The following is a 26,045-nucleotide window of genomic DNA, read 5'->3' on the forward strand; positions in this document are numbered from 1 at the left end:
AACTTTTCACTATTAGGTTAACACTGATTTTATCTCGCCCTGCAAAATAATCTTATAGAGCCTTCGTACTTGAAAAATAAAATCATTTTCTATGAAAATGTTTTTGCAACACGAGGTAAGTTTAAGTTAAAAACTTCAGACGTTTTTGATGTTACAGCTACAGTTTTCCGTTAACATATCAACATATATACTGTCTACAGCAGAATATATAAAAATAAGAATTTCAAAAGGTGAAACAACATTGGTTGTATTACAATCGGCTCACATATCAGATATTATGACAATTAAAAGCATTTAACCATCTTTTACGCACTTAATTGTAACCCCTACCCTGCTAATGAACTGGTCCATTATTCAATCTGGGCAATACCATTTATTATTTGAAGGGGTGTTTACTGAAAAATTACTGACTGAATAGCGAACAGAGCATACCATGATCAGAATGCACAGATGTGCAGGCTGATCCTGGTCTGCACTGGTCGCAAAGGCAGAATCACTTGCTGCCAGCAGGCTAAAGGTTAATCAGTCATTGGTACCTAGCACTTGTGTTCTACAAATTAAATTACTTCCGGTGACGAATATTTATATTATAGTCAATCAAATAAAAATAACCGTTTATGTACTTTCTCAGTTATTTACTTTTCTTGTTAATTTGTATCAATTAGTGGTCGCCACAGAAGAGGAGACCTAACATTAATATGTTTTATCAGAATAACTGACACCTTTAGAATCGTGAGAAAATAACATCATTGAATCACATATGTATTATTAACGGCGGACCCATTGTTGAAATAACTTCCTTGTGTTGTTTACATAGTTGATATCTTGCTTATTCGGTCTCATTGCTGTTTTTATAAATAGATGTTTAGTCACCAATGGAACAAAGCATCTCTTAGTTGTACCTTTGCTTTCTAAATTTACTTAAATCACCTTTATTATATATGTCCTTGTCAAACGCGGTTTGTTTACTATGGGAAACCTTAAAATTGTTTGGTATATAAGTCGTACAAAGCTTTAGAACTTGATTTCGGATCATACCTTCCCTCAGAAAACCTATAATAGTTAATTTAAGAAATGAGTGACCACTTGTATCATGAAATCGTGGAACTGTGTTGTGATGCTTGTATGTCATGTCGTGATGAATGTAAAGAGGCGCATGGATATTGCAGAGATTGTGATGAGTATTTGTGTAAACCGTGCTTCGATAGCCATTTATTGGTAAGAGTCGCAAGAGATCATGTTTTACTCGAAAATTCAGAAATGCCGAAAGAACGGCCGCGGAGTGTCTCTTCTAAAAATGGATCAGATGACGAGCAATCGATGGAATGCAGAATGCATCCAAATAATGACATACAACTTTTTTGCGAGTATCATAATGTATTATGTTGCTCCGTTTGTACAGCTGTAAACCATACCAATCGAATGTGCAGAGTACAATACATTCCAGATATTGCAAAGGAGATAACTGAAAATGGTCAGCTGAGTTCAACTGAGAGTAACCTTCGGAATGTAATCAAACAAACGAAGGAAGCAGAAGAGAATGTTAAATCGCTTGTGCAGCTAAACGAACTTCAACGTAAAAATGGATATGAGACTGTCAAAGAATTTGCTGACACGTTTAAAACGGAATTGGAAAAACGCGAAAAGGAATTATCCGAGCAGATAGAGTCGAGGTACACAGCAAACTATCATAGGATATCGCCCGTATTAAAAAAGTACAGTTCAGGCATCGCAGAAGCGGACAAACTTGTTAACAGACTAGATATGAACCGAGGGAATGAAAACAACACCCACTTATTCATCGCATACTATGAGGCAAGGGCGAAAATCGATGAATTAAAATCAGCCTTAGTGGAGACTAAATTAAATAAAAAGATAGAAGACTTCAATGTTACATGCGACCCACACCTAATTAAGCTAATTGAAGATCCAGCAACTGTATCGTATGAAAACGTCGAAAAGCAGCAAACAAAACCAATTACCAAAGGAAGATCAAAAAGGACACCGTTTCAACCAAGAATGATGTCACCAATAGGACGCAATCGAGAAGTCTATTCGGAATATCTTCAACCAGTAACATCAACACGAAATTCAACAAGGGCAACACTCATGACCAACCGAAAAAGTAGTTGTAATTAAACTTTTAGAAGGAAATTAAAACAAAAAACATGTGAGGACAGTTTATTTAAATCTTAAGCCAGACTGGTTCAAATCTTTTATATAATTTCATTGAAGATTTACGCTAATACATGTTCATGTTTCTGATTTCTGCCGTTTTGGAAAAGGGGCATACGTAAGTTGTATAAATTGATATCAGTTTTTAACATAAATCAGTATTTTCAAAGGCGACAACTTATACATTGAACGCACAAAAAGGACAGTTAAATTCCGTATATTACTGCTTGACTTATCAGTTAGGTAGTATTTCTACATATTTCACTGACTACTAGAGTTGTTTTGACAAACAAATGCTTTTTTGTACTGTCCCGAAAATCCGAATTTAATTCAAGTAACAAGTCTAAAGGCGTACCCCTTTAAATGTATATAAGATATTGGTCTACCTCCCGCCTCGGTAGCCTAGTGGTAGAGCGTCCGCTTCATGTGCAGGAGGTCGTGGGTTCGATCCCCGGCCGAGTCATACCAAAGACGTAAAAAATGGTACTAGTAGCTTCCTCGCTTGGCGCTCAGTATTAAGAGGGTAGTGCTAGAACTGGTCAGCCCGGTGTCAGTATAATGCGACTGGGTGGGGTATCATGTCACGTGTCTACGGCGTGATATTCCAGTGAGGCAGCACTGTAAAGTTGGGCATTGTGCTCACTGCTACAAGTAGACACCGTCGTTTATATGACTGAAAAATTGTTGAAAAAGACGTTAAACCCGAACACGCACGCACGCACGCACGCACGCACGCACGCACACACACACACACCTCCACTCGCAACACAGCCTCTGTATTACATAACCAAATGGACACTACTCTTACCGCTTACGTTTTATCATTATTTGTTTAAGAGAGTATTTTATGCAGATTGTGTAATGTATGGAATTTCTCGTTTTTAAACTGCATATTTAAAATGACGGAAGCGTGCGTTAGCAGCAGCTGTTGTAACATCAAACGTTTTTACGGCGTCGCGGCATCGCGTTTACATAGGCAGTAATCGCTTAAATTTCGGTATCTCGCAAGACAGGGGGATAGCAGATCTACGTATCGCAGTGTCGTGTTTGTTCACCGGGCGAGGTGTACGTTCTTTGTGAGGATTAATAAAGATACGGTGTCTGCAATCATTCGTATTCGTCGTCCGCCTCTGATTCATGTAGGGAGGTTGGTAGTTATGTTCTGAGAACAGGTTTATACTGGTACAGAATACAGAATACTGTTGAAAAACGGCGTTAAATCGAAAACAAACGAGCACCGAAAGAGTTATGCTCAAGTCGAGGATATTGTAGTTAATACGGTAAAAAGAAGAATATAAAAATATAATACGTGTCAAGAGTTTTTGACTGTAAATACTGTGTTTTGTTATTGTTTTATGTGAAATCCTTAGTTTCATTTATTTTGTACAAATACTGGTACTGATGATAAACCCGAACAGAAAATGAGGTTTTTTACCTGTAACTTTTTTATTTCTGCAAATTGTAATCAACGGTCGGTATCAAAATAAAGCTTAACCTTTCCTGAAAACTTTACGTAATTCAAATTTATATTTAGTAAACAAGCTCACACGAAGTGAGGCCCTGAAAGGGGTATGTAAAAAGGGGACTGTATGAACGTTGACTGATGATAAATTCGAACATTTTGTCATTTACAAAATTTTCTTGGTATTATTATATTGAAACTTTCCCCAAAAAGCTCCAACAGTCATTCCTGATCAAGTAATGAAAAGTTACCAAATGTCAGACCTTCATGTTTCGACAGTGAGCATGCCCAAAAAACACCCTCTTCCCCAGTAATTTTGGATAAATATTTTTTATACAAATTTATGTAAGTCATTTATTTATACAGAATATTTACCAATTTTGTTTTCATTTACACCAGTTGGTGTTGTAAGTGGAAACTATTAGATGGTGTGTTCAATTTTATAAATAACCGATTTCAATCGAATATTTCCAAAGTGGTCGACTTTATCATCTGTCCGGGTTTATCATCAGTACCAGTATTCCATTCATTTAAATATTCTTAAGAATTCAAAGAAGATATGTAAAATACTTTGATATATGTTTTGTCAGGAGACTGCATTATCCATTATCAAATATGTATTAAAGCTAGCAAAACGGCTACTTTATACTGTAAAAACACCAGTGTACTAGTGTAGTGATTTACTGGATTCATGTAATTGCGTTTACAATTTTCTGTACATGTATCTTGTAATACTGAAATGTATTAATAAAATAAATCTAACAAAGTTTAGCTAGTTGTTTATTCTGGAATGTTGTGTTCGTTACATCTTTTAGTATATTGTGTAAGTCCATTTGTTTTGTTTGTCCGTCAGCCACACCGTATATGAAATATTACTATTCCAGGTTATGATATTACATCGACAATATTCCTGTGTTAAAAAATATCAGTTAGCATGATGAAAGGATTTCACACTTGTTAGCAGTTGTCAGAAAGGCAGTTTAGAAAGATAAATAAAATGTGCCGCATGTCTTCTTCTGTCCGTGCATAGTATTCTCACTGCTGTAAAATTAACGTCTTATGCTATTTGTTACGGCAAAAGTATTCTGACTTTACACCAGGTTATAGTTTTTAAATTTATATATATAGTTTCCGTCTACAAGCCTATACATTTGTTGTTTGAAATTGACCACATCTTAAATTATCACGACTTCACATCTAACGTAGCAAATTCAATCCGCCTCTTTATTTTCAGTCGAGAATTTTGCTCCGCAACATTTTACTTCGTCGTACATCTTAAGAAAAAAATACCCACAGTTCACAGTTTGAAACAGTCAAATAAAAATGCTAAATATTTTCAGTGATACAAAATGATAACAAAAACTTGTAACAGAGTTACCACTGAACTCCGCCTAGGGTCATTATTCACAAAACATATACATGTAGATATACTCACAATGTTTATTAATCATAACTATATATCATATAATTCATGCAGATGTTATGCAGTTTGAAAATGTCTGAAAATGTATATTTGGTTAATTATTTCAAATGCTAATTTGTAAATATTTCATGTCATTTTATCTTTTAAATTGGTAAGGAAAAATAAATGGAATATTTTGAAAATTATCATATTAAAGGGAGGTTATTGATAAACAAATAAAATGCATGACATTTATTTGGTACTAAACACTTGTTTTTAAATCACACACCAGAAAACATTAATTCTAGTGTTGGTCAGTATAGAACTTCACTGTACCAACCTAATGTATTGCAACCATTATGATGCTGTAATTTACCTATATATACATGAAAGCATTAAAGCTAGTGCACTATATAAAGTCCGGCGAACCATATGGACGGACGAACGAAAAGACAATGCCAGTTCATAATACGACCAGTTTTTTCTCAAAACCTTATATAAAAACCGTTGGTGTATACAATAGATCTGATGTGATCTCATATAAAATAGATAAACTGTAGACAATAATGTATAAAACCCATATATACGATCAATGACACAACTTGACAAGGTTAATTTAGACCCATTGTCCGTAATGTTTCAGGTGTCGGCACTATTTCTGTTGCAATGGAAAAACCAGTGTCTCCGATAAACACTAAACTTTTCAGTAAAATACAATCATACAAGGTTATCGCATTTAGCATTACAACCAAATGATTAGTATTAATTCAAGAGTAAAATATAATTGCATTAATACATGTTGCGAAAAGGTTAATTTGTAAGAGTCCATCGTGCCAGATGCTGTCGCCACAAGGGTCCGAGTTCGAATCCCATCAGAAACACAGATCTATTTCTCTAGTTCGTGATACAAATGGTCACTCATTGTGTATACTAATTCTGATATATTTCAAAGGTAGATACCCTTTCAGCACCTGTAGCGGAATAAAACGTATTAGAGTATGATGACTCTTTCACGCTTCCGTAGAATCAAGATTTATCCCAAGAGATTCGTTTTGAAAATATTTCTGAAATGTCTAGGTCTGCAGCTCTCTCAAATGCAGAAATATCTTATACTGACACTTTCAGATAACATCAGAAAGAACTTTTTGAACGATATGACGAAGTTCCAAAAATCTCAAAATACCCATGATCCGTTACGGACTCCTGTGGGATTTGTGTTTATTCCGAGCATAAATATTTTGCGTAAGTGAAGAGCTCACCTGTTATGCTAAGGACCAGGTATTTTGAAATTGTTAGAAAATGTTAGCAAAAAAGAAAGAAAAAGAAAAAATGCAGTCCACGCGCATACATTTAGACTGTGCGTGACCCCTGACTACAAATGCAACTTTCGTTTTCAAGTAAAGCCTGTCTACTTTCATTTTCTTTACTCTCGGAAATAGATAAAGGTCGAATGACATCGTTTTCTGTGTTGTCAAAAACATACATAAGCCTGACGAGACTGCATGGGAATTTGCCCGGTGTCCTTAGGGAATACATATTTTTCTACCTTGAACGACATTTCTTCCAAAATGTTCCAAGATTTACCACACTACTGCTTTTGACAGTGACTTCTGTAAAGGTAATTTAAAAGACAAATAAACGATGCTTAATTATTTTGAGACTTAATATTTATTTACAATACATAAACAGAAGCAAGACGAGTTAAGATAAGTTTACTGTAATAAAAATAAGGGAAATTTATCTATCAAAGCTACAATTCGTCACCTCAACGCAACAAAGTCGTATCTTATTATATATTATTAAATAGTATAGTTGATTTTTCACAACTTACAAATGACGACATAAACTTGTTATCTATGTATATGTTACTATTTGCTGATGATATTGCATTATTTACTACCAATCCTGATACTCTTTAACTCCAACTCAATAATCTTTTTGAATATTCACGCAAATGGGGATTGAAAATAAATGTTAATAAAACTAAAATTTGTATATTTGAAAAGAGAAAATCTAGAAATAATTATAGATGGTTTATAAATGGAGAACATGTCGAAATGGTAGATTCTTTTTGCTATCTTGGAGTGAAATTTAATTACACAGGTACTATGTTAAATGCTGTTAAAACGCTAAATGACCAGGCTCTTAAAGCATATAATAACCTGTTGTCAGTATTTAATCGAATTAAGATGGACATTAAAACAAAATTGTCTTTGTTCGATTCTCTTGTAACTCCAATAATTCTGTATGGTTCAGAAGTATGGGGAATATATAACTACAAAGAAATCGACAAAATTCATCTCAGGTTCTGTAAAATCATTCTAGGAGTTCGTCCTCAGACTTCCAATGCGGCTGTTCTTGGTGAGCTTGGTCGTTTCCCTCTTTCTGTTATATGTAAAGAGCGATCTCTAAAGTATTGGTTAAATATAATGAAAACTCCCCAGTCACTTGTACACAAAATTTTTATAGAACAGTGTGATTTGTTAAATAACAATATTGAATCTACTTGGGCTATAGCTGTTAAAAGACAACTGGATATCTTAGGATATAGTTATTTGTGGAATAATCAGAACTATGATATTAATTATATGCCAATGTTAAAACAAAGATTACGTGACCAGTATGTACAAGACTGGAATGATGTGATAAGTAACCAGTCCAAATTGTTTTATTATAGAAAGTTTAAAACGGTGTACAAATTTGAAAAATATTTAGATGTAGTAGGTAACGATTTACATAGAAAAGAAATGTCTCGTTTTAGGCTTTGTTCTCATAATCTTGAAATTGAAAGTGGAAGATTTTCTGGAGTTGAAAGAAACTTACGTGTTTGTAAACTTTGTACACAAAATGTAGAATCTGAATATCATTTTCTGTTATGCTGTCCAATTTATAGAAATCTTCGTCAAAAGTATGGTATTGTTCAGTCATTTCCATGTATAAATACATTTACAAGGACATTATCTTCAAGTAATAATAAAAAAATAAGAAATACAGCCAAATATGTATATTATGCTATGCAATTAAGAAAGGAAAAACTTACAGATATTGCTGCTTCTTAATGATTAATATATATATTTAGAACCTATAGTTGTTTTTTACTGTATATTTTGTGATATCTTGGCCATCCTTTTTATTTCTGTAAATGGCCAAAGGTATATTGTATATGCCGATATGCCAATAAATCTGAAACTGAAACTGATTATAAATTTATAAGAAGATACGACTTTGTTGCGTTGAGGTGACGAATTGTGGGCAAGCTGCTGATAATACAAATTATACATGCAAATGATACAAACTAACAATACATATTTAAACAGGGAGGAAAATGTGGCTTTAATATGTCATTTACAATATTTGTAACTAAAATAATTCAATATATTCTTAAATGTATATTAGAATCAAATTTCATCTTTGAAAATATACACAGTTTAATTAACCTGTTTAAAATAGTACATATATAGCTAAACATAGTAAAAATGTGTATACCACTGAAAAACTGGGAGCGTTTTTACCAATCAACTCTTGCTGTGTGAATTTCATTATACATTTAGTTAAGCTAAATACAGTTTTCTACATTTTAGGTAAATGCCTAAAGATGAAACATTTTAATGAAAGGTAGGCAATGGGTATCTTTTAAGAAAATATCATGTCTTGTGATATATATGTATAACCTGACATCACATGTCCGAACTAGACGTTTAAGGGTTCGATTTTAAAATTTATCTTGATATTCAACAATGGGATTGCTTTTTGAAAACTTTTATGTCATTCCTTCAATAAATTATTGTTAAAATGCAATTGCGTGAAACCTTTAAATAATTTTTACTTTAGATCTTATAAAAAAATCCAGTTAATCATTTTTATCCGTCTGCAGATTTTACCAGCATGAATTGAATATCTTATTTTTGACAATACTATGTTTTTGATAAACTGTTCAAATGTATTTGATCACATTATCAACCAAAGTTTTTTTCTTCAAAACGTTGAGCCTACGTGTATCAATTCCGCTAGAGTACATTTATTTCATAGACTGCATTGTATGACACATACCACTTTAAGTTTTAGACAATTGGATAAATAGTGTGTATAAAGAAAATGTTGTTTTTCATTTCAGAAACAAAGACTGATATGCTCACAAATCATATAACGCCTTGGTGATTTCGTCTATAAATGAATTTAATATAACTTTTGAAAAGTTTTAAAACAAAGAAAGCAATTTCACACCTCTGTAAAAACTGGAGAACCTCTGAAAAAAAAACCGTTTCAACACGCTATAGAGCTCTTGAGCTTCAATAAAAAAATAATCTTAACTTTAGAGGAAATGGTCCATAATGAACAGCCTAACACAACAAAACTTAAGATTCCCTAAACAGATAACAAAAGCAGATACATAATCTGGAAGAAACGTTATGCAAATAAAGAAAAAATGTTTATGTACATTTGGTCTAACAAATTTTAACGCTGCACAGTTCGTGCATTACGTATTTTGATATTCAGAGCTGCATACATACACGATTTTATGTCAGGCGGTACCAAAGTCTATGTAGTTCACAAACAACAAAATGCAGGATGAATCTTTGACACTTCTATACACATATAACAAAGAGATAAAGTCTGCAAAAGAAGTGATACATGTACTCGGTAAAAAGAAGTTCTGCATACTTGGGTGTATAATAATTCAATACAATTCGAATAACTGATAGCACATGCATATTGCATAAATCAAATGAAAGTGCAATTTAGCTTCAACCATGCATAGAAAATGAAACCAAAATCCATACAGAAATTTGCAGATGCTTTACCATCAAATACACTAAGGGTTGGCGTTCTCAACAATTCTACTCTGATTCGAACACAAACACAATAGATCTAGTCTTGTTCTAAACATACATTTGTTTTGTGCAAAGAAACGAAACGAACTGCATGTATATGGATTGTAAATGCGAGCAGAGTCTGAACGCTGGAGTGCAAGACTTATCAAATGACATTTCGAGGGTTCAACGCAATAAGGGCATATCTACATATGATTATTATATGTAGATACGCCCTTATTGCGTTGAACCCTCGATTTGGTATAATTTTTTTTTCAGCATAATGCATACTCATATAAAGAGTTTTTCTGTTTGGTAATTTGAAAAGTTGTATTACATATATCTTAAACAAAACATTGAAATTGTCTTGTAGTCATTGAATGGACATTCTAAAACTTTTTTTAGTCTCTAAGATAATTTTGTCAATTGGTAGCAAGGCCACTGTTAACTTCGGGACAGAATAGCATAGGTTTTCAACATTTTATCAATGACCGTTATTATATTTTTATGTTCATTTAAAATAAAAACGCTTCTGTATCGATGGCCGTTTGTGGTATATAATAGGAGATATGCAGTTCTATTCAGTGTAGCGTTATATAATATCCTTTTCCAGCCATGCATAACATTTATACAACAATGTATTCAAGAAGGATGTATTAAAATAGCTATTTTTCCCCCAAAAGGCGGGCTTCACGTACGTCACAAGACAGCTTCGGATCACTTCACCTTCAGAGCTTTACAACTGTTTGAGAAGCAAATATCTACAGCGACGAAAAAGCACGTTCTTTCAACAGGCAATGTTTCAATTGCAGGCGGTAATAAGTATATTTTCCATGGTATCACGATGCGAAATAATACCGTTAGCACACAAAGACTTTGATGCCGATAAAGCATAGGTAAATAACTGTGTATTCATACGGCGGAAACATATTTTAAGTATTAAAGGAAATGCTAATGAAATTCCTGTTTTGTCGTGATGATTCTATAAATATAAGTTGTCCAAATAATCTTCTTGAAAAGCCTGTACACAGTCCAAAGCGTCCTCAATATCTTAAAAAAAAAAACAATGTACATAACTGTCGCCAGTAAGCACTTGTGAATTTTTATGTATTCACATATTTGCATACACTGCATTGCTATCAACGTGGCACAGTAGAACATCGTGACAAAATTTGAACTGTTCCTGGAAAGAAAAAAGCAATGAAAGAATTAAACATACTTGGTGGTTTTTAATAAAGTTAGATTTGCAATCTTAGTTCGAAAAAAGGCTTGAATATGTCTTTTATTTTCGAAAATTATCATTAAAGTAGAGAGATTTACAAGACCTTACAGAATTTAATGATGAATTGACAGAAACATTTTTTTTTCAACGGTTAGCTTGTAATAACTTAAAAAGAAATATATAGAACATAGTGGCTTTGCGACCAGCATGGACCCAGACCAGCCTGTGCATCCACGCAGTCTCGTCAGGATCCATCCTGTTCGCTAACGGTTTCTCTAAATCTAATAGGCTTTGAAAGCGAACAGCATGGATCATGACCAGACTGCGCGGATGCTCAGGCTGGTCATGATCCATGCTGGTCGCAAAGCCACTATGTTGGTTTTCTCATGACGCGGCTCAAATGTCCTTTCTAGATACTTTCTGTATAATCTTTTAAACTTTGAGTATAAATCTGGAGGTGTGGGTCTTTTAAAGAAACTATTTGTATCTAAAGCACTCACAAAGTTTGGAATGATCTGCTGACGTCTGATTCTGAGCTGTCTGATAACTTGTGGAATTGAGACTTCATTGTCCAGTCGTGCACGTTCCAGTATGTTCATCAGAACAACAAATAAACCGCTCTTCTCTGATCCGTCGCTTTAAAAAAATCATAATCACATATAAATTTGCTTATGAATTCAAACAAGGGTTCCAAATGTTTCAATGTGCCTTAAAGTCATTATATATCTCTTCTGGCGATTATCATGTTATGACGAGAAGCAACCAAAATTCTTTACAGATGATAGCTATTATTAATTTAAAAAAGAATGACAAATTCCAATAAACTAGACATACCTTTAAATCAGATACCATCGTTTAGTTGTCATTAAATAATTTGGAATTAAAATACAATCGGCTTACTACTTCAATACATGATAACACAAGCATAGGAATTAGTTACTTTAAAATGGCGAAAAGGTAGAAAGCCGAGGAACTTTAAAATGTTTAACAATGAGATTAGTTTTAATACTAAGGTACATGTAGCGAAGAACGCTATATCATTTTCATGCGATAAAATCTTCAAAATATTGTATTGTCTTATTGTATTCAGAAAGTATATAAACATTATCATTTCGAATCTCTATACAGATAAAAACAATTGAGGATAGTCTTTATTGTTAATTACAAATTTATTCCGACAATAACAAACTTGACTATCAGACAACTTACCGACACTGAACAAGCACAGGTTTGTTGTCTGCTATTCTTCTGTGAAATTCCACTTCTTGCATAAAGTTCAGCATTTTTAGAGGATCGCTCGGAATTATGCGATTAACCGGCCAGTAACTGAACATTAGCTGGGTTAGCTCTCGTTCCTTAAACGAAGGTAGTAGTAGTAGTCTTAAAAGTTATAACAAATCAAAGGTTTTTGTCATGCGTTTTAGTTTTGTTATAAGGTATAAAGAAATTGTATTTTTTTTGTGGAATATAATGATTTTCGATATGTGTGAGTTATTAAGACATAATGTTGCTGTATACCACTCATGTTGAACTTAATTGTATAGAAATTATGGGAATTAATATGGTTTTTGTTGTAAATGTGTAAAAATATGCAAATTCTCGTTCTATGACCTATATGTAACAAAACAAAATATTAAAGCACAAAATTATGCAAATGTATAAATGAAATCAATAAAAACAAACGTTATTCAGCCGAGAATGCTATAATTATGTTGCAAAATTTATCAATGTCATTTGCTGAAATTGCTGAAAAACTTTCAATTCAATTTCTTCCATTATTTGAAATAAATTCACAATAAAGTGATACGTTTTACAACCTCTGAATTATATGCCATAACAAAGGTCTTCTTCTTGTAGAAGTGTTTGTCTTCTTCAGACATTTTTGTCACCGTAAATGGTCCTAAGTTGACAGTCCCATCTTCTGGTAAGTATGTGCCATCCTGAATCAAACAACAAAAAAAAATCCTTTTTTTTTTTATTTCCTACCATTTTCAATAGAAGTGTTGTAAACTAAATTTTGAATTGTCAATTCTGAATTTTATTACACGCACGGATAAATTTTCTCTTTTTATTGTCAAAAATATTGACCTTTTCTTAAGAAACAGTGTAAAAAGATATTACAGAACTATATTAACAGGAAACGAATTACATATTTTCAAGGACTTTAAAACTGATTCCTCTTAACATTTGAAAAATATTATACAGGTAAATTTTCGTATGAAGTTATAAATTATGCAAAATAAATAAGGTTCATACTGTGCTACATGAAGCGTGACTACCGCTTAGGAAGCTCATATTCGGATACGATTCATTTGGATACACAGAGATTTAGTTAATGGGAAAATATCGAATATCTGTTTGACTCATAACACCATTTGATTAAATATGTCAACTGAGGAAAAATGTTTAGTTGGTTTTAACATTGCTAACATTGCCAACATAGGTAGCGCTGACTTCATTTAAGACGTTTACGTGGTGGTGTCAAACGTAGAACCCTAATTGCAGTCTGTTCTACCCTCTCATAACGATATAACAGGATGATGTTTGATCTTGTCGCATTATAGTAGCGTTTCAGTAACAGAATAGAAAACAAGAAAAAAGGTAGATTACGAGTTTTATTTGATAAAAAATTGGTAACTTTGCAAAAACGGTAGCTCGCGTGTTTGTGAACGACTTCAACATGATATTATAACTTTTAATTTTTGTAAATGTGCGACACAAATGACAAAAGTCATGCTTCATGTATCACAGAAGAAACCAAACTCATCGGTTCAGATTAGATACATGACAATAAATAAATATCAACATGTTTGAACACAAGTTGCAAGAATGAAATACTTGCCATATATGAATAAGGTGTTATTAAAGTCCTAGTGTTTCTCATCAATGACGGTTAATGCTACATCAATTTTATTCTAATCTTGAATACATAAATATCTAAAATATCATATCAACCACGCTGGCGTGCATTATAAAAACGCTTCATCTATCCAAAAGTATTGTTCCTTTAAGACTTTGCACACGTATACCTTTTTAACATATGCATACTAAATAAAAGTATCATGGCACTACATCATTAGCGCTTCTATTATTATTCGGATATACAGATATTTCCTCATAACAAATACCGATATCATTAAAGGTTGTGTCAATAAAATGATCAAAATTTTCATTCAAATATAAAACGTTGGGTTGATTCATATAACTCTATATTAACCATGTGATCCCTGGGTCGGGGTCATATTCGACCCTAGGACGATACATTTGGATTATTTGATGATGCTACATACCAAATATCAAGGCCCCAAGCCCTGTGGTTTTGGACAAGAACATTTTCAAAGTTTTTTTTCCTTTTTCCTATATAAGTCTATAGAAACCACGTGACTCCCGGGGCGGGGCCATATTGAACCTTAGGGAGATAATTTGATCAAACTTAGTAGAGGACCACTTTATGATGTCAAATACAAAATATCAAAGCGCTAAGCCCTGTGTTTCTAGATAAGAAGATTTTCAAAGTTCTTTCTATATAAGTCTATGTAAACCATATGACCACCAGGGCGGGACCATATTTGACCCTAGGGAAATAATTTGAACTTAATTCGAAGAGGATCATTAGAAGATGCCACTTACCAAATACATGTATCAAAGCCATAGCTACTATGGTTTTGAGTAAGAAGATTGTTTTTCCTTTCGGTAGCCATGACAACCAGAGTTCTGCATGGATTTCCATGTTTTGGACAATTTTGATAGTGAGGCACCTAAGGATCATTTCTGTGAAATTTAGTGCAAATCTGCCCAGTGGATTTGAAGAAGAAGATCTTTGAAATTTACAATATAGCTATATAGGGAAAATAAGCCCCGCCCCCTGGCGGACATGTTTTTTTACCGAAACAGAATGGCTAAGGCAATTGTGGTAGAAGGTAACCTTGAGATCATGTCTGCAATTTTTTCTTTGAAATCTGGCTAATCATTTCTGACAAGAAGATTTTCAAAATTTTCCTTTCGGTTTAAATTGCAACCAGAGTTTTGCATGGAATTAAATTAGTTAGGCAATTTTGAAAGGAGGCAACCCAAGGATCATTCCTGAGAAGTTTGGTATAAATCTGCCCAGTGGTTCTGAAGAAGAAGTTCTTTTTACAAATTGTTGACACAACGCACGACGGACGACGGACATCGAGCGGTCAGAAAAGCTCATATTGAGCCTCTGGCTCATGTGAGCTATAATGACTATTGGTGAACTGGAATTGACTTCAATATGACATTATATATTTGTAAATGAATGCTGCGAAATTTGTAAGGCATGAATTACTGCACGAGGTCACCGTGCAGATGTAATAGCGTTCAAGCCTCATGTAATACAAAATAACCCACCGTTTTAGATCTGTGTTAATAAAAACTTGTAAATGAACAATGACAATTTTACGACAGAAATTGCAAGAATAAAATATTTACCATAATATTTATGTGGATGTAGCGACTTTTTTTATTCACGTCAAAAATGTTAGTGTATACTTGTAGGGTAAGTAATTGTTTAACTCATGATCCTCTGTATGAGGTATTCTTTGGACCTAATGGTCCTTTGTATTTACCTTCTCTTTCACTTTGGATGGAAAAGTAACTATGACCTTGGCCTCTTGCTCATATACCAGACGACAACAGTCTATTGCTGTGTTCTCCAACGGGTTTTGAGTGATAATATAGCCATGAATATCGCAGTAGCTCTGAAATATTTATTACGTTATAATAAGTAACTTTTTATCCAATAATTGTATATAAAAGACAAAAAAAGAAACAGTTTTCAAGCAAACTAAAAACTAATTGCAAAAACACAAAACTCTACGCATCTCACTCATTCATCTGCAACTCATTTATCTATCTGCATAAACAATAATCAAAAGATATAAGGCATAAAATGTATAAATCTTGGCCACGTATAATTATTTTCTGTATTAAAGCAGTATGTTTTGGACTTAGTGTTTTAATATTTTCTTGCATTTTTACAATCATGGAGTCCATTCAATGTATCTGTATAACAGAAACCCGCTTAAGCCAGTGCTAGAGTGCGTGAGAGGTGCAGCGCATTTCATTATCTATCACCAAGAGACCCTGTCAAACCGAGTCTAATACTACATAAGAATCGGTTGGTCTCTAAGCATGAAAAGGGGCTTCGTAAAGATTTTTTTGATAATTTGCGTCGTACTCAACAGAAAAAACCATACACTACATATATCGTAAGCGGAAGGAGTGCATCTGACTGCAGGTTGTAAATACCTGTACTGGCAGATGTCTGAAGAAGTATATCTGAATGTTTCAAGTTTTAGAATGACGAAAAGTGTTTTCTAAGTATCGGCATATACTGTACATGTATGCTAAAATCAAATTAAAGTCTTCTCCCATTAAGGAAGATGGAGCACTTGAGTCAGACTGGTACATTCTAATTCTTTGTGGCTGTTTGATATTTCTTTGAGAGTATAAAGCGTTTCCTGTATCTGGATACTGTGAAATCATTGATATTCGTAGGAGACTATTTTTCGTGGATTTCGTGGATGAGCCAATCCACGAAATTTAATCCAAACGAACAAGTAAAATTCCAATTCATTATATGTTCAAAAGTTGAAATCCACAAATTCATATTCCCATGAAATTGCCGTTTTGACCAAAATCACGCAATTTCATGCCCACGAAATTAAATGATTTTACAGTTAGTAATTTAAATAAAAATCTCTTAATATCCGGCTACTAGTTTTCTGTTTTTACATTTTGGAGGTCTAAAATACAAGGTCTGATCATATTGATGTTATCCCAGCTGCTATTCAACCTCCGATAAATTAGACCCCGTTTGGCTTCCGTACTCTACTTATTATCATTTTCTGGAAGAGTAACTTGCTAGGAGTACAATATGATAATACAGAAAAGACAACTTGTACCAGACAAAACATGTATCAGACTGAGGGTTATTGTGAATCCTATTTTTATCCCTTGTTTTTATTATTTAAGATAAAAAATCATTTAACTTACCGGTATGTAAACTGCGTTGATATAGTTCGTACACCCAGCAATAGCAGTGGCAAGGAAAGGTCGGAACTCGTTAGCTGAAAATCAGTAACAAAGTGCTATTCTGCTGAAAATTTAACATATTTACAAAGTTCACCATGAATGGTGTATGTAGGTAAGGGATTTAATCGTTGGGGATTGACCGGTGGCCATCATCAATAAACACCTTGTCACCGTCATTTTCATTGTTATGTCATATACAGAGTCAATCGAGATAATGGTCTATATTGCATCAGCCGAATCCTCGGATATAACACTAAAAATATGCGTTATCCTATACGTTAGCATAATGTGTCGAATAAAGAATTCAGAAACTAAATTATCGGCACAAAATATGATAAAGATATAATCTTCGCAAAAATAGTTTGAATAGAGATTTGTTTCTCTTATTTACTACGTAAAAGTACAATGATCATTTTCGCCTTCTACAAGTTTTTTTCCCCATTTCTATTAGTCAACAGACCTCAAATGAAGACAAGATATTTGATATTACTGTTTTTTTTTCGGAATGAATTTGATTAAAACAAAATGGCTGCCACATCACAGGCATAGTCGAATCAAGTAGAATTATTAAGGCTCCAGCCGAAAATAAATTAAGTGTATGCGTACCGTCTTTTTTATCTCACGTAAGTGACAATAGCGATTAGAATTGGAAAAAGAAGAACAAGAAATCAGTATGGATGTTTATGCAAATAACTTTGTTAAATTCATGTTTATGAGCTAACTCATTGTAACTAAAAGGATTATATTCTTAACTCAGCAAACTGTTGTAAGATCACTTATTCTACATACAAAACAAAGGCTTCATCAAGAAAAAGGATGAAAGCGAAAGTTTTGAAGTATGAAAGTTTCAAAACATTTCTGACTTCCTGAAATCCGGTGATTTTCTAAACAACGGAATATGAAGTTTTCAGTGATTTTTGATTGAAGCACTTGATAACCTGTTTCAAAGAGCTTTCATGTTTTGTGATTCAGTAAAAATACAACTCATTCTTCATTTAATGGCCGGAATTTATCAACTATTTAAAAAAAACGTGATGTCGTAAGCCAAACGAGTTTATGATTGCAAAATTCCTGTCTGCACAGTAATTTGAGTAATTAGTTTACAGTTAGTTTACAAATATCTCAGTTATACCAAGGCCCACCAGTTTGAACGTATTTAATCTATATCATTTTGTGACCACTTGCCGTTCTGTTGTCCACCTTTGTTTTATTCAGCAAATACTGAGGTATAAATAGCTGACAAGATATGGATGTATTAACAAGAGAGCCAAGATGGCCCCAGGTCGCTGAGTAACACACCATAACAGTGTAAACATGATTTACCTATCGATTTTATGAAAACAAACATTCTGACTTGTTTTCATAAAATTTGGACAAAAGAACGTGGCCTCTTGACTGTAAACAAGCATTTTCTTGGATTTGACCTAGTGATCTATTTTTTTAAAACACATGACCCAGATTTGAACTTGTCCAAGATGCTATAAAAGCAAACATTCTGACAAAGTTTCGGGAAGATGAGAATAAAAACGTGGTCTCTAGAATGTATTTAAGCCTTTCTTTTGATTTGACCTAGTGACCTAGTTTCTGATCCCATGTGACCAAGATTTAAAATATTTCAATGCTTCATGACAACAAACATTCTGACCAAGTTTTATGAAGATTGAATAAACAATTATGCCCTCAAGAGTGTGAACAATCTAATAGCTTGATCTGACATAGTGACCTAATTTTTAACCTCACACGACCCAGATAAAAATATTTCGAGATTTCATGCAAACAAATATTCTCACCAAATGACATGCACATCAAATGAAAAATGCAGCCCCTATTGCATGCACAAGAGTTTTCTTTGATTTTAACAGGTGACTTAGTTTTTGATCACCAAGATCATCATTTTGACCAAGCTTCATAAAGATAGGATCATAACCGTGGCCTCTGGAGTGTTATCAAGCATTTCCTTTGCTTTGACTAGATGACCTCGTTTCTGACCCCACATAACCCAGACTCAAACGATCTAGAGATCATCCAGGCAACCATTATGACTAAGTTTCATAAAGATCGAGTTACAACTGTGGCCTCTAGAGTGTTCACAAGCTTCCCTTTGATTTGACCTGGTGACCTAGTTTTAACACTTTATGACCCTGATTCGATCTTGATCTAGAGATAATCAAGACAATCATTCTGACTAAGTTTCATAAAGATTGAGTCACAACTGTGTCTTCTAAAGTGTTAACAAGCTTTTCCTTTGATTTAAACCAGTGACCTAGTTTTTGACCCCACATAACCCAGTTTCAAACTTGAACTAGAGGTCATCAAGACTAACATTCTAAGTAATTCTTTTGAATTTCAAACTAAAATTGTGGTCTCCAGGGTGTTAACAAGATTCCCCTTTGATCTAACCTAGTGTCCTTATTTTTGACCCAACATGACACAGTTTCAAAATTGATCTAGAAATCATCAAGACAACCATTCTGACCATGCTTCATAAAGATTGAGTCACAACTGTGGCCTAGAGAACGTTCTCAAACCTTTTCTTTGATTTGACCGGTAGACATAGTTTCTGACCCAAAATAACGCAGATTCAAATTTGGCTAAGAAATCATCAAGATAAACATTCTGATAAAGTTTCATAAAGATTTACTCACACCTGTGACCTCTAGAGTTTTCACAAGCTTTTCTTATGGTCTGGGTTAGTGACCTAGTTTTTGACCCTACATTACCCAGTTTCAAACTTGACCTAGAGATTATCAAGACAAGCATTCTGACTAAGTTTCATAAAGATTTGGTCACAACTGTGGCCTCTAGAGTGTTCACGAGGCAAATGTTGTCGGACGACGGACGGCGACGGATGCCGGACTATGACCGGTCACAATACCATTTCGTGCTCAGGTGAGCTAACAACTTCAAAAGTAATGTCCAAATTCAAAACTAGTGGAGATCAATGGTAATCGGCAAGAAAAAATGTTACACAGCTTGTTGGTGACCGGGAAACGGGATATACAGAAATACGCTGTCACGAAATTAATACCAAGTGACAGCGATATGAAATTCCTCGACAGCATGTCAACAAAATGCTGTGTAACTAATACAAAAGTAGTACTTACATGGAAGTATACTATTGTTTCTGTTTTTATTTCTGTTTTCTTCGAGCATTGCTGCTGAATATTTTTCTTCAGTGTCATCCTTAGTAAACCTGTATGTCATGTCTTCCTTCAATGTCTTAAGAAAGGATATGTCAGTGAATTACAAATAAATAAATAAAACATATAATATTAGGATTTATTAGTTAGTGTGGTATAGTTTACAAAAATACAGTTAATGTACCGCAAAACTGAATTGATCCATCTAAAATAGAAAAAAGCGGACAATCATATATCATCCAATACGACATAAACAAAAATGTTGCAGGCTAGCTTTGACTGAGCCTGTTCATGGACGGTAGTGAAAATGCAAGCTACCGCCAAATCCTCTAGCCCCGTGATGAACAGAACTCAATATTTACACATGTTATATGTACCAAAATATAATTTAGAGACACCTGCAGATGCATTTATACGGCGGAATGGAACATTCAATGACAAAGAGTGCAATTCCATAAAAAGTGGCTTATTGTCCCCTGTTAAAAATAATGGCTTTGCCCCAAACGAGAAAACAATGGGCATAACTTAACAAACTGGAAGTCAGAGTTGGGACATTAGGTTAGGAGCCTGCGTATTACAGATGAATCATAAACGCAAGGTAATGAGGAAGATGTGCCAAAGTGTGTATGATATGTATACCACCCGACTGCATCTGAAACTCAATGTGAACAATTCGCATGCACAACAAGACTGATCATGTGGATCATAATCTGTAAATGAGGAATGTCGCAACAGATTGTAACAAAAGACAAGAAGTACGACACATAACTTGACAGTATAATTTAACTTAAATAACATGCACCATGCACAACTAGGGTTGGTACTGATCACTTATGTGAAGTTTCATTAAATTGTGTGCAAGGGTTCGGAAGATTAGGCGCGCACAAGATTGCATATGCAGACTGTATGTACATAGTATGTGAACAAGAAACAAAGTCCCATAACTCTGCAATTTTTGTTGTTGAAAGAACCTAACATTCCCCATGCACAACTACTGTTGTTACTGTTAACTTGTGTGAAGTTTCATTAAATTGTGTCAAGGGGGATGAGGAGAGATGGTGCGCACAAGATTGTGTCAATGTATATGGTATAGTAACAAAAAACAAAGTCCCGTAACTCTGCAATTCTTTTTTTCTGAAAGAACCTAACATGTCCCATGCACAACTACTGTTGTTACTGATCACTTGTATGAAGTTTCATTAAATTCTGTCAAGGGGATGAGGAGAGATGGTGCGCACAAGATTGTGTCTATGTATGTAGTATAGTAACAAAAAACAAAGTCCCGTAACTGTGCAATTTTTTTTCTGAAAGAACCTAACATGCCCCATGCACAACTACTGTTGTTACTGATCACTTGTGTGAAGTTTCATTAAATTCTATCAAGGGGATGAGGAGAGATGGTGCGCACAAGTTTGTGTCTACGGACAGACGGACAGACAGACAGACAGACGGACAGATGGACGGACAGACAGATAACCTGAAACCAGTATAACCCCCCCCCTTTACAACTTTGTTGTCGGGGGGTACAAAAAGCAGGCATCATAATTATCCAAACGTTGATTTAACAATACCCAGAGTACTGGAACCACCCAAGCCAAAATGTTTAAGTTGAAAAGTTACAGTACATTAACACAACATAAATGTCGTGCTGAACGATCTAGAGAGATCAAAATCTAACAGCTCTGATTGAAGGTACGTTTATTCACACTAACACAACATGTTAGAATATTTAACCTTTTCATTACTTTGACATGATTCGTAGAATCATTGATTTTTAAACAACTAATGGTTAATAAGATGAACAAATACTTATCAGCTTTACATCCAAAGCAGTTTTGCTTACCTCATACTGCAAAAGGAGTTTCGTTTTCCTTGCCGCATTATCAACATCCTTCAGATCGTTTAGAACTTGGTGAAAGTGTTCCAGTGGAACAGGTTCTGATGGTAGAATCAATGCTTCAATCATCAAACCGTGAAGGAAAAGGTACTGATCCTGTGTTTAAAACAACTATTGTAAACACATTTACATATTGAAATTTTCGACTTGCTCTAATGATAGTTGCCATTTAACCATCTACAAAATATTTAAAATGTATAGCAATAACATTTGAAATAGGCTTTTTTAACGCCTATCTAGAACTTCAAGTAGATATTGATGTAGATATACACAAATTATATGAATTCTTTAATTCCAAAATCAGTGAGTTTGTCCTATGATTTTCTTCATATAAGATTTTAATAATTTTGTTCAGTATTAAATGACAAACAACAATATAGAATGTTTTCCAATAGTTTCATCTCAGACACCACGACTTGTTGTTTTGTCTTGGGTTTATTTGTTAATTAAGGATGCTATAAAGATAAGGTAACCGAACGGCAAGAAGAATTTCTTGCATACTAGTACAAAAATGTAATCAAATCGAAGAGGCGCAGTCGTGTACTGGATAGGATGTCGGCCAATAAACCCGAGGGACGTTGCTTCCAGCCCAGCTCTGCTGGAGTCACGACCACGTCTTCTCCTACGATATTTTTCAAGAAGTGGAATCGTGAGTGATTCAAATTAACTTCAAGTTTTCGTCACAATTGTGCTAACATAAATTAGTTTAAATAAACGGAAGGGAATAATGCTTTTACCTTTGTCTGGACCATGTTGACTCTTTGGTCGCGCAAGTTTCTAACACACTTGTGTATATCAACTGATCCCTTTTCTTTACCTTGGTCGTATAATATATCTGTGGCAATAAAGGTACCAGTGCGACCAACACCAGCGCTGTGAAAGAATTAAAGCATAATTTAAAATTGCTCTGACTTCGTAAATTATTAAGTAACAAATATAACTGATGTGTTGTTAACATAAAAGAATCAAGCGCTTTTTAACACACGCTTTTCAGTTCTTCAAGTGTTCTTTGCTCTTTTGCAACTGCATTACACATACAGAACCGCTGCTTCGAGCCTCATTCGGGGCGTTGAATTCTTCTAAATATGAGCCACACCATGAGAAAACCAACATATTGGCTTTGCGACCATCATGGATCAAAACCAGCCTTATCAGGATCCATGCTGTTCGCTAACAGTTTCTCTAATTGCAATAGGCTTTGAAACCAAACAGCTGCATTATACATACAAACACCGCCGCTTGCTTTCGAAAACGTAGTGTTCATAAAAAGATGTTCTTACTGAAGCAAACGCCTTGAAAGACATAAAGAAAAAATAAAATCAGTGAAAAGAAAATGTCGGAAGCATACAACGCATCCCAGCAATTTAATAGTTGAGCCGCGCCATGAGAAAACCAACATAGTGGCTTTGCGACAAGCATTGATCGAGACCAGCCTACGCATCCGCGTAGTCTAATCAGGATCCATGTTGTTCGCTAACAGTTTCTCTAATTGCAATAGGCTTTGAAAGCGAACAGCATCGTCCTGACCAGACTGCGCCGATGATCAGGCTGGTCTGGAGCCATGCTGGTCGCAAAGCCACTATATTGGTGTTCTCATGGCACGGCTCATATGATGAATAGTAGTCTCGTTTTGATTGCTGTTCGTGGGATATATAAAGTACACATACAGTAATTTTATTTAAATCATATGTTTAAAGAATGAAATTTTCACGACAATACTAAAGTGAACAGTAGCTTTAACCTCTGTTTGCATGTAAGTTAAAAAGTTATAAACAGGGGATGATAGAAATGTTTGTATGCAATCTATTGCACTTTCGTGAGTGATCGTTTCTAAATAATGAGAGTTACCTGCAGTGTACAAGCCAAGTATGTGCTTTGTTTGCGTCGTTGTTTCTTACTTTTCTCCAAAACTGAAGCAAACTTGATGTGCTTCTTGGTACACCATGGTCAGGCCATGCGGTGAAGTGAAATTGAGTGATGGTCCTTGAGGGCTTCCCCTATGATAATACATTTTGTACTTAAACAGCCATGCGTTCTATAATGCTTACAGGTATATGTCTATGCATTAACCTTTACCCAGCTAAATTTCTATTATGGACTGGTTCATCTTTCAATTTGGGCAGTACGATTTATTAATTGAAGGTGTATTCACTGAACATTTACTGACTGAATAGCGAACAGTGCAGACCATGATCAGACTGCACGGATGTGCTGGCTGATCTTGCTCTGCACTGGTCGCAAAGGCAGAATCACTTGCCCCCAGCAGGCTAAAGGCTAAGTATGACTGAACATCATTGGTAGTGTTAAGTCATTATAGTGATTACTTACACGCTATGTTATGGTATTCAGTACAACCTTGTTTAATTTTCCGACGCAAATGTAATTGTTTATACCAAAAACAATGACATACATTCTTACACATGACACCAATTTATGTTTGTTTTCTGCAACTCCTCTGAACAATGATAACCATTTTTGTTAATTTGTAGGTTAGTAGATGCTTTATAATTAGGTTATTATTATAATTACTGCTAATATAAATCCTTTAATGTTTAATGCATACTACGTTTAACTTATTTCAAATTTAACACATGTGTGTTTTGCTGAGCTTTAAAAGCTACATCGTCTTGTAATATGAGTACCTCCTCAAAGTCGACTTTGAGATTACGGATTGTAAACTCGGCAAATATTGCTTCAGATTCCGTACGAACAGTGAAGTCTCCGTAACGTGTGCTAGATTCAACTGTCGGCCAGTACTGTAGACACTTCGTCTAAACAACAATTAGATAAAACAGATTACATATACATTTTCATAGTTTACTGTATATTAGGGCAACTTTTTTAACAATGTAGTTTACTGTATATTAGGACAACTTGTTCTAACAATGTAGTTTACTGTATATTAGGGCAACTTGTTCTAACAATGTAGATTACTGTATATTAGGGCAACTTGTTCTAACAATGTAGTTTACTGTATATTAGGGCAACTTTTTCTAACAATGTAGATTACTGTATATTATGACAACTTGTTCTAACAATGTGGTTTACCGTATATTAGGACAACTTGTTCTAACAATGTAGATTACTGTATATTAGGACAACTTGTACAAACAATGTTTGTGAATATTTTGGACAAGCTTTTGCGAATGTGTAAATTAGTGTTTTCGGTGCAAACTTTGGTAAGAATTATTCTAGTACATGTCAAAAATAATAAAACTCATAATATATAGTCTAACTGGTTTTAATAAGACAAGTTTTTTATGTAGTAATGCTTAAATAATTAAGCATTTGATATTGAAATGACATTGTCAATCTGCATACACGCATATCATCTTTAAAATTTCAAAATAAAACGAGCGATAATACCTTTTTTTCTTCAACAAGGTTCGTAACCATAGCTATTGTGTAAACATTCTTTTCCCAAATCATTCTCCAAAAGTCGCCGATAGTTGTCTCAGTCGGACCTAAACATAAAAGTAGTGGCTTATCTTTCGTACAGCACACTATCAAAATCTTTGCAAAGTATTATATTTTAGTTGAAGCCCAAAATCTAAGCTTATATGATAGATAATACATAGTAAACAATATATAATTTTGTTATTACCTTGTGCTGCGATGTAAGCCTTCTCTTTAGCATGACCCTGTCAAAAGGAACATCATATAAATTATTGATTATAACTTGTATACATGGGCATAAGAAATTGTTCCAATAATTTATACTATATTTTGATTTTTTGTCTCTTTAGGGTATAATCAATTTTGTAATTCAATGTACATCCAACTCCTTTTTCTCCAATACCCAATGTAAAATGTTTCCATTTTGAGAAACATTAACAAGCCGTCATTCTAGTAAAATCAAAGTCTCAACGGCAATATACA

At 34.2% G+C, this 26,045-nt stretch overlaps 3 protein-coding genes across 3 annotated transcripts in view; 1 reads left to right on the top strand and 2 right to left on the bottom strand.

Moving 5' to 3' along the window:
• The first annotated feature begins 1,074 nt into the window (after positions 1-1,074).
• LOC123558564 (transcription intermediary factor 1-alpha-like) lies at positions 1,075-2,139 on the top strand. The gene has a single exon (XM_045350437.2). The coding sequence runs from the start codon at positions 1,075-1,077 to the stop codon at positions 2,137-2,139; it is 1,065 nt and encodes a 354-aa protein (XP_045206372.2).
• A 6,773-nt stretch (positions 2,140-8,912) lies between these two features.
• LOC123557734 (receptor-type tyrosine-protein phosphatase alpha-like) lies at positions 8,913-25,913 on the bottom strand. Its single transcript, XM_053544107.1, has 13 exons — positions 25,771-25,913; positions 25,533-25,630; positions 24,809-24,937; positions 24,015-24,163; positions 22,904-23,039; positions 22,113-22,262; positions 20,234-20,348; positions 17,091-17,164; positions 15,662-15,793; positions 12,890-13,012; positions 12,282-12,427; positions 11,573-11,708; positions 8,913-11,033 (listed from the first exon to the last, which is right to left on the bottom strand). The coding sequence occupies exons 2-13, from the start codon at positions 25,593-25,595 to the stop codon at positions 10,962-10,964; spliced, it is 1,425 nt and encodes a 474-aa protein (XP_053400082.1). The 5' UTR covers positions 25,596-25,630; positions 25,771-25,913; the 3' UTR covers positions 8,913-10,961.
• LOC128546051 (multiple epidermal growth factor-like domains protein 10) overlaps positions 25,673-26,045 on the bottom strand; it is a 94,423-nt gene continuing 94,050 nt past the window's right edge. Inside the window, exon 30 of the mRNA XM_053544714.1 lies at positions 25,673-25,807. Coding sequence (XP_053400689.1) covers positions 25,673-25,807 — 135 coding nt within the window. The remainder of the gene's footprint in view (positions 25,808-26,045) is intronic.

The sequence above is a fragment of the Mercenaria mercenaria genome, chromosome 5, assembly GCF_021730395.1.
Source record: "Mercenaria mercenaria strain notata chromosome 5, MADL_Memer_1, whole genome shotgun sequence".
Lineage (NCBI taxonomy): Eukaryota > Metazoa > Mollusca > Bivalvia > Venerida > Veneridae > Mercenaria > Mercenaria mercenaria.